The sequence below is a fragment of the Eucalyptus grandis genome, chromosome 7, assembly GCF_016545825.1.
Source record: "Eucalyptus grandis isolate ANBG69807.140 chromosome 7, ASM1654582v1, whole genome shotgun sequence".
In the NCBI taxonomy this organism is placed as follows: domain Eukaryota; kingdom Viridiplantae; phylum Streptophyta; class Magnoliopsida; order Myrtales; family Myrtaceae; genus Eucalyptus; species Eucalyptus grandis.
Genome location: NC_052618.1, coordinates 13,528,497 through 13,538,175, shown reverse-complemented (window position 1 = coordinate 13,538,175; position 9,679 = coordinate 13,528,497). Strand labels below are relative to the sequence as shown.

Genomic DNA, 9,679 nt, shown 5'->3' with positions numbered 1-9,679 from the left:
TATACAAGTTGGCAAGTTGCTGCACTCCACCTTTTAGGCAAGTTGCTATATAAAATAATAAAAGAAATGTGTAAGGAAGATGGCAAGGTCGGTTAATGAACCGACTTCAACAGCCTATAAAAAGGAGCTAGTGTTCCATTTAATGGCATAGGGGTCTTGTATAGTGAGTGGGGTCTTTACGGTGTGTTGTGTAGAGTGTGCTGTGTGTGCATGTGAGAAGTAAGAGTCGTGTAGAGAAAGAAGAGAGCAGAGCGTGCTGGGTAGCGTGTGGTGAGCAGTGGAGAGAGTGGTGTATAGTGTGAGGTGTAAGTGTAGAGACTCCATTTAGTGTTGGGGCATAAAGATTAGGGGTAAATATGGTTTCATGGTAAAATTTAAAACCTAAGAACCAGACTTGTGGGAGCATGTAGATTTCATATTCTAAAGTATGCAGAGTAGGTTCTAAATTCCAAAAAAATGATGAATCTATTTGGATAAGTAGGTTCCAAGTTCTTAATTATAGGAACTTGGAACCTGGAACCTGGAACTTGTAAACTAGAACCAGAACAAGTTTTAATGTCTTTCTTAGTACATGTCTTCGCGCGATCTTACGATATTCTATATCGTTTGATGATGAGTGTATAATCTAGAAGTACTAGTTTGAGCTTCTATTTTATGACCGATACTTTTACTTTATTGATGCTCATATTTTCCATGTGTCTTTATGATCAATGAATTATAGCAGCAAATGATGATCATTAAAGGTTTTAATTCATTACAATCGTTCAAATTAATAATATAGGTGGAACCTAGGTAGACCCTGGAACTGACCGTGGAACCTATAACAAGGTAGATTCTAGATTCTAGGGTATGTAGGGTAGATTCTAATTTCCAAAAAATAAAATAAAATGAGGAACTTGTTCCAACGGGTAAGTTCCAAGTTTTAGATGGAATTTGTATGGAACCTGGAACCGCTCACCCCTAATAAATATATGCCTATTGTGTGAGTAGTTTAAATTAAGTGTTCTTGTAATATTGAGAAAGTGATTATTATAGTCGCACTTTCACGAAGTCCAACAAATGCTATCAGAGCTACACTAAGCAACTCAACATAATATATGGCAAGATCAAGAATAAGTATGATAATAAAATTGTCCTTCTCAGTGAATCGGGACCATTATGCATGAGCAATTGTTTGAATCAATGATGAAGATGAGAAACCAAACTATTATAAGCATAAACTCCTAAACATCAATTAGGTTTGCTATGTCAATACAGGATATTTGATGATGACTCCTGTATTTAATTTCCCCTTGTAAGATGTGTAGATAATTAAGGATTTTTGAATGGTAGAATGATTGGGATCTTGTATTTTAAAAAGCATGAAGCCCTATGTTCGAGTCCTAATTGATGCCACAATCACTAGTGATAGGCCAAAATCCAACATATACATGAGAGGGAATGTTAGAATAGTTAAATATTGAATTGGACATTTATATAATAGTTTAAGTCTTTACAATAGTTAATAGTGGTTTCGTAAAATTTTATAATTGCTCCATGCCACGATATCATCATTTCCCCATAGGACTAATCGAATTCCAATGAAAGTGCATCCATTTAAAAAATTAGAGATCTCACATTGATTGATCAAGAGACAGTTATATGACCTTTGATAGTACACTAAATTTCAATGATCGCCGGTAAAACTCACCCATTATAAAAGGAGCTTTTATTAGTAAAATGGCAGCTAGCTAGAGAGAACAAGAGTATACATTAGAAATTAACTAGTACACTTGCCCATGCGGGTTCATTTTTCCAGAATTATTGAAAAATTTTATTTGTTAAAATTGTTTTTCCAGTCTTGCACCATCGCTCTCTATGACAATAATGTATTTACAGAATTTTTTTTAGAAAGTGACAATAATCATGAAGTTGAATAAGCATAAGGAAATATCACATGAATGCAATGCATATCACTTGGTTGAAAATTGAACTTTATGGATTCATTTGCCTTACTTATGAATTTACTTTACTGTTATCAAATATCTCTTCTTATTTTAAAGGATTGGATTATCATAGGCTATTTCTATCTAATTCAACTCGAGTTTTTCAGTCACTTTTTCATGTAATTATTATCTTCCAAGAAATATTACTCCGACATTGCATTTTACTACACGTTGTATTGGATGGAACCGAAATAGTTGTACTCAGTGAATGGTATTATCAATTTTTTCACTCTATATTAACTACTGAATACATTATTAGATATTTTCTGTATATATACCACATAACATGTCATGCACAACAAAGCCGATCATACGTAGATAGACACGTTATTTTCTGATTCTCATAAAGAAAAATTCTACTAAAATAATGCACTATTTGCACTTTATACAAAGAGTATCGAATTCTTGGTTTTAGGGTTCCTATGTTGTTGCCAAGTCGTCGTCGGTGCTCCAGATACACGACCTTGAATTCAAGAGGTACATTGCATGAAGAAAGAGAAAACCCATCAATACCCTTCCAAATGCTAAAGATATATATAGTGGCTAAAAAATGTGCTTACAAAAATAATGCGACACAATGGACTGTCGTATAAATAGGGCATAGCAAAATCTCGAGAGAATTGGCCCTGTCACATAATGAATCAATTATTTCATAAAAGAAAAAATAGAACATAAACTGCCCATGTGTTAAAATAATTTTACGCGAGTGGTCTCATATGGCCTTAAACTACTCACTCTGTCCGATCAATTATGTGCGAAACCTCTGGCTTTTGCACCACTAGTATATACTATAATTACTCTTTCATAATTTAACATTTGAATCAATAACATTCCCTTTTTTAGGAAAGTACATCACAATATTGATGGAAGCATCTCAAATAATACAACAGGCTTAAGCATCCCAACACAGTGACATGCACTGTCTTGTTTCTACTTGAAAACTAGAGGCGCAGAAACTAGAATCCACACATCTACCAAACCACACTCATAATCCTCAATTCCATGGATGAGACTAGTACTTATTCATCAGTGCCAGCTCAGACTGAATCAACTCTGAAAAAACATCCATGGCATCACGAGGAAGCCCCAGAGACAGAACCAAGTTGTCGGTCTCCCCGCTTTGGGAAGCGACCAAGACGAGGTTGTGGGGGACCATGGTCGGCGCCACTTGGAACGGTCTCCCGAACCCGAAATCCGTCTCGTAGAAAGAGAGCCGACTCCACTTGCTGATGCAGCAAGCGTTGCCCTCGTAGTCGACCACAACCCTGTTCAGCTCAACGTGGTCGATGGCCGACCGTATGTAACTCTCGGTGACGCATCGGAGCGCCTCTTGCACGGTCCGGACAGCGAACGAGAAGGGCTTGCGGGTCAATTCGCCCGCGCTGCACTCGGCGCACGACCAAGCAATGCCGTTCCCAAAGTAACCGCTTGGCAACGGCGGGTCGAACTTGGGTCGACCGTCGACCGCGGTGAGAAGCTTTGTTGTCTCGTGAGGATCCATTCCGAGAGCTTTGGTTCGCGCAATCCACACGAGCGCCGATATGACTTCGAAGCTCGTAGGGACTATGGAAGAGCCATCGTGGGTTGTGATTGTTGACAATTTCTTGAGTTGAATGAGAGTGTGTGGTTCGAAGTAGAATGATCTGAAAACATGAGGCTTGGTTTGGGGGTCGACTATCTTTTCAGACGGCCGATCTATCGGAGCATATTCATGGTGGGGGAGATCGACACACGGAGGTTGCCTTGGGCACAACACCGATCAATTGAGAAAGGGAAGAATCGACGGCGACCTGCCTTGAGCCACATCACTCCAGCAAGTTAGGAAGTCCGCAAGGGCTTTACCATCGACGAGGACATGATTCATCACGATGCCGACGGTTATCCCTCCGCACTTGAATGTCGTCACCTGGATTATACATACACTATAAGCGGGTGTTTACATCAGAAAACAAATCTCTGGAAACATTACCTGCACGGTGAGCAAAGATTCTTCCACTATGGTTTGGGCTCCGTCGCTATGCTTCACAAGTTTTCGCAGTGTCCCGGGATTGATGACGCTAATATTGCCTAGCATTCCGATGTCGTCGTCCGACATTGCTTCGACGAACAAGACACCTTCCCCGGTGCATGTCGCTGCCATCTTCCCATCACTGCCCATGACAAGTCTGCCTGCGAATGGATAGAAGTCGACCAATACCTCAGCCAGCGACGCTCTAATCGTCTCGATCACAGTGGAACAGCTTCCCCTCCCTCCGCCTTTGAAGGCGAACACGATCTCGATCATGTGAGGGTAGGTCTGGTCGAGGTTAGAAAGAACGTAGAGCCCGCTGGACGTTTCCCTCGCCGGAGAAACGAGGACCGCATTCGTGATATTCACGACGAGTTCTCGTGTAGCTCCGATGTTCGTTGGCTTCTCATTTGCTGCTTCCTTGCACGAGTTAAATTTAATTATTTGTGGGCTTTGGTGAAAACAGGGGTAGTTTATATATATTTTATCAATTCTATATCCCTTTTTGTTTGGACTAGAAGGAGATTTAGAGACAAGGCTCAAATCTGGAAAATAGTTGTTGGAATTTTCTTGTTACAATGCATCCGCTTGTTGTACAATTTGCTTGTTAATGCAAACAACTTCGACAAAAGCAATATCTACATGTCTCAAGCTATGGAGCTCTTTGGTCATACGGATTAGTTTAAAATCTCATTTTTCTGCATTATCTTATAAAAATGACGGCGACATTTTGACCACGAGTTTCTTTCACAAGTCCATGCAACTAGATGGACTTGTGGAGGAATCTAATGTTGATTTTTCTGGGGTCCGAAGTTTCACCTGTTTCGTTTGTAAAAACATGATTAGTGAATTAATGACACTTTTTGGTCAAGGAAAATATTTATACATAAAATTAAAAAAGTGAATTCATAAATCTAAGAAGATGAAAAAACTTTTCATAATTGTTCGTCTTGAATTTTTCAATATTGTAATTCTTTTATTTAAAAAAATCAAATTTCAAAATTTCCAATTTCTTTTTCTCTTTCTTTTTCTCTTTGACTTTCTTTGTTTCTTCTTTGCCAATCATTGGGCCTTAGTAGCCAGCCACAAGTGCAAGCCAGTAAGGCTAAAATCGGAGAAGGCTTGAGCTTGCCAAGACTGGCGAGCTCAACTTCACTACAACAAGTTAGAGCGCAACCTTGCCCGAAGTCAGCCAAGTCCACCCTTGTCAAGCCTCAACGATGGTGTCAGTGGCCTATTGTAGTTGTCATCGAGGCCTCGCGACTAGTGAGGGAGGAAGAAGGAAAGACAAAGAAAAAAAGTAAAAACATATTTAAAAATGATTTTTCATGAGATTGAAAACATTTTTCAAATGAGATCTAAATATTAAAAACAGCTTTGATCACATATCACCATATAAAGGAAAATCAACCATTTTCCTGAAAAATAATATTTTCAAAAGTTTTTGCTTTTTCATGAAATTTTCTCTCAAACAAACACTCCTATTTTGAATTATATTAGTTAAGCGGTGTGTTAATTGAGATTAGGGTTCGTTATCTAGACTTATCAAAAGTCAAAAATAACTTTTTAACTTTCCAGTCAAATCAAAAAATAAAAATATTCAAATTTTAAAAGATTATGCAAAAATTATATATGAATATTCGTGTCAATAATGATCTATTTCATGTCAATAATTATCTATTATTTCTTAATTGTATACAAACTATTCTAAGTTAGAGTCATTTGTATAAGCCAAAGGCGTCAATCCACATGGCTTGCTAGTAGTCCATGGGCTTCCAAGTAATTGAAAGAGTACTCCTTGATTATAACCAAAAAAAAAAAATTGTCGGTCTCTTTTGATTGTCATTGCACACTAATAAGCATTACTTGACTTAAAATCTAATATTCATTTGTCTATATATTTACAAATTTTCACTTTCTAAGTACCTTGGCGTGCAAAAAGTTTCTCCACAAGAAAAGTCAATATACTAACACGTATTCAAGATATAACTTTGTCATGTGAATTTTCTTAAATGATGGATATTTTTCTTTCGTGGCTGCAAGTATGAAAAATGTTTTACGTCAATGATGCTGGTAATTGAAACCCTACGTATATTTTCTTTTGCAATAAAGATGTTTAAACTTTTTTACATTAAACATAAAAAAATTATATTGTTGTTCCAAATAAGTGTCTTTCATTTTTTATTTTTGTTTTGACTAACTCATAATTTTTGTTAATTTAAAAAATCCCACTTAGCCGGGTAAAACATATGTATTCACCATCACCCATAAGAATATATTCAGATTCACAAGTATCTACAAGTCAATTTGGTCAGATACAAGATACACAATGTTCACACTACGTACCGTCCTTGCTTTCATGCTCAAATGTTTGTTCAAGAACTTTGGAACCCACCTTGTGTATAACATTGCAAAGAAAAAAAAATCAGTAAATTATACCAAAGTCGTAAGTAAGGTTACTTTTTCATAAACCTTTTCATTCTATAAGTTTAAAAAATAATAACCACATGCAACTTTTACTATCTATCCATAGATTCACTACTAATCATTTAGAGATAATATTAGAGGAGAAAAAAATTTATCAAATTACTTAAATCAAAACGGGAGTAATTTCACAGATAGTTATTCAAAAGTAAATAATTTTACAAAAATTAATAATTGATTATATCGGTTTGAAAAATTAGTCAATGAAAAAAAAAATTCATTATTAAAAGCAATATATACCTAGACATTTTCATTGACAATGAAAATATTTTTTATTCATTCATTTTTGTAATCAATAAAAGTTATCATAGTTTTCTCAACCGTGGATTTATAACAAAATACACACAACCATAGACTTTGCAATCAAGTTGCTGAACTTTGATTCTTATTGTCAGCACTAAACTTTTTATTTATTCACAGTGGATGGCACTTTTAACGGGATCTGACCAACTTTTCAGTCAAATGCTAACTTACGACACATAACCCTTGGATTTACTATCATTACCTTTTTCCACGATCTTTCTTTTGACCTCATTCAACCTCAGTTCAAAGCAGTGCAATGATTCATCCCACCTTTTGTCCTCCGCCATGTATCCTGCTCCTCTTGAATTATCTTGTGAAAAAGGGTTTGACATTAATGAGAAAAGGACGCTCCCCCCGAATCTTTAAGAACTAGTTTTCCCTTAGGCCCTTCGTGCTTCTCTTTTCAGTACCTTCTTGTCATATTTTGCTGGGGAAATTGCATTTGGCCCCCCAGGTTCTTGGGATTGTGTTAAGTTGCCCTCTGACACATCAATTTTGCAATTCGCCCCCCAACCTGAAATTTTTTACAATATGCCCCTCAGCATTCTCTAGCTCAATTTTTCTTACGTGTCTTGATTGTACGTTATCTACATATGTCAGTTCAAAAATAGGGAGTATTTATGTTTAAGAATTGTATTAATATGCAGTATTGACTCCAATCAAATTTTCTTAGAAACCTGAGTCACATGCTCCTACATGTAATATATTTCTGAATTATTTTTTCACTTTTTTTATATGTATATACTTATATAACGAATTTGTCTTCCATAGTTAGGCATAGGGTAGGTATTGCAATTGATTTTTAATACCTACGGGGCTCATTGAGAAAAATTAAAATGTCCGAGACAATTTGCTACAACAACTAAAAACTCAGGGTCAACTAGGGTTGATTTATAGTGAAGTTTGGTTTGAATAAATGTTTCTTTGTCAAACATCTCCAAATAAAAATAAGAATGTACTTATCATTATTATCAATGTATCGAATGATACATGTATTTAATAGAAGACGAACATTCATTGTATAGGGAGATGTACTTAGAATGTATAATACAAATATATCATAATAAGTACATTAGCTAAGATGAATATAATGAATATTCATTTATGTATTTAATAACAAAAAAGTTTCTTTTTGACTTTTCAGCAAGCTTGAACAAACTGGGCCACTCTTTAAAAAAAGAAAATAACAAAAAGGAGAAAAGGGGAGCAAAAGCTTTGATCTGTACTGGAAAAAAGTTTGAAATCAAAGGCTTAACGTTCCTCAGCTCCATCCGACGTCATCTCGTCCGTTCGCGACGCTCCCTGTCAAAAACCTCGTCCTGCGAAAACAGCCACTGCTTTCTTCGTCTTGCGCTTTTTTCAAAAGGTTTCGAAGCGAAGCAATGAACCGTCGCGGTGTCAGCAGCGATCACTGGTCTTTCCTGGTAACGCTGTCCGCTCATGAAATGTTCTGCCTTTCTCAAAACGGGGGTGTCGCCAGGGAGCTGAGGAGGGAAAGGACAGCGTGCGAGCGAGGACAGAGGGGAATGTCGCGCGGTCTGAGCAGGCTGGCGGCAGCCGGCACCGTCCTTGGAGGGAGACGAGCTCAAAAGGGGGAGAGCTAGGAAGAGAACGGGGGGAGAGAAGAGAGAAGAAAGAGAGATCCGGTCAGTTAAACCGGGAGAGAAAGAAGGAGCGAGATCGAGAGGGCCTCTTCTTCGGCTGAAAGTAGAAGGAGAGAAATGGTGAGGGCTGCTTCTCGAGGGGTTCGGCCGGAAACCAGAGAGGGCGAGCGCTGCTCGAGAAGGAGACGGTGGAGATCTGCTCGTGGGAGCCAGAGAGAGCGAGAGAGAAGCGACTGTGCTCGAGATCTTCGGCGGTGGTAGTGTTCCGGTGGAGGAGGAGGTGACGTTGCGGTGGTCACGGACCGGAGGTGGGGCTGGTCAAGTGCGCTCCTCTCTCGCGCAGCCGCGAGAATCGAACGAGGAAGGTTCGGAGAACAGAGGGAGATTCGAGCGAGAGTTGAGGAGGAGAGTGAAACTCGAGAGCGAGAAGGAGTTCTCCAGCAGCTCTGCCACGCCCGAACCCTCTCCGACGACCTCCGGCCGATGCCCTCGAGCACACCATCTTTGGCTCCCAAATCTTTGCGTCGTCGGTGAGTTCCTTTTTCAGTTCGAACCTCCCTTGCCCGAGGATCCCGGCTCGAAGATACCAAGGCGGCATACCATATAGCCCGATTTGTCACGAGCTCGCCCGCTCGTTCGCCGTCTCCGAGCCGGACGATGAGGACCTGAACAACGTAAGAGAGGGGAACATTGGAGAGGGGCGTGGAGGGCAGAATGGATGAGGAAGGGAAATCAGAGATTTTGGGCTGACCTCTAGGCGATGGGATTAGTAGGCTTTGGACTCAAGTTGAAGCTTGGCAAATGTGGGCTGGTTTTGGTATTTAGTTGAGCTTGGGCTCAGTATAATTATTTCAAAAGATGGGCTTAGATCATTTTGTAAATGCAGCTTGTTGAAAGCCTGGTTCGCCAAACCCACGAGGTGTCAGAAGGCAGCCTATTTTTGACCGAGCCCTGGTGCCCAGCCAAGTCCCTATTTTCGGAATAAAAAATTATTTTTATTAAAGATCGAAAATATAAAAAAAAATGATATAAAGAATTAGAAGAATTAAAAATTCAAAATTCCGAAAATTTCAAAAAGCTTCTGAAATATAGAATTCCTTGGAAAAAGCTTTAAAATAGTCTTCTTGCAAGTCTTTCTCTTAAAATTGTGGAAAATTATTGATAAAAAATCATGCTTAATATTTGAATAAACTCTTATGGCTGTGCGATAGGGTTTCAATGTTTTCTTTTTTAAGACGAATTATCATTTGATTATGCACTTTTCAATATATTGATTGTCATTTACTTTCAATCTA

The 9,679-nt window shown here is 38.4% G+C and overlaps 1 protein-coding gene across 1 annotated transcript; it reads right to left on the bottom strand.

Annotated features, from left to right (window-relative positions):
* Positions 1 to 2,997: 2,997 nt before the first annotated feature.
* LOC120295865 (omega-hydroxypalmitate O-feruloyl transferase-like) lies at positions 2,998 to 4,269 on the bottom strand. The gene is made up of 3 exons (XM_039317472.1): positions 3,955 to 4,269; positions 3,776 to 3,891; positions 2,998 to 3,628 (listed from the first exon to the last, which is right to left on the bottom strand). Exons 1-3 carry the CDS (start codon positions 4,267 to 4,269, stop codon positions 2,998 to 3,000), a joined length of 1,062 nt encoding a protein of 353 aa, XP_039173406.1.
* Between the last annotated feature and the right edge of the window lie 5,410 nt (positions 4,270 to 9,679).

Bases quoted from the DNA above. Each gene is read 5' to 3' on its own strand.
- LOC120295865 (XM_039317472.1), bottom strand. From the start codon at position 4,269: ATGATCGAGATCGTGTTCGCCTTCAAAGGCGGAGGGAGGGGAAGCTGT. The intron at 3,892-3,954 runs GTAATGTTTCCA...TGTATAATCCAG, and splicing joins AATCTTTGCTCACCGTGCAG to GTGACGACATTCAAGTGCGG. The intron at 3,629-3,775 runs GTCGCCGTCGAT...TCATGTTTTCAG, and splicing joins AGTGATGTGGCTCAAGGCAG to ATCATTCTACTTCGAACCAC.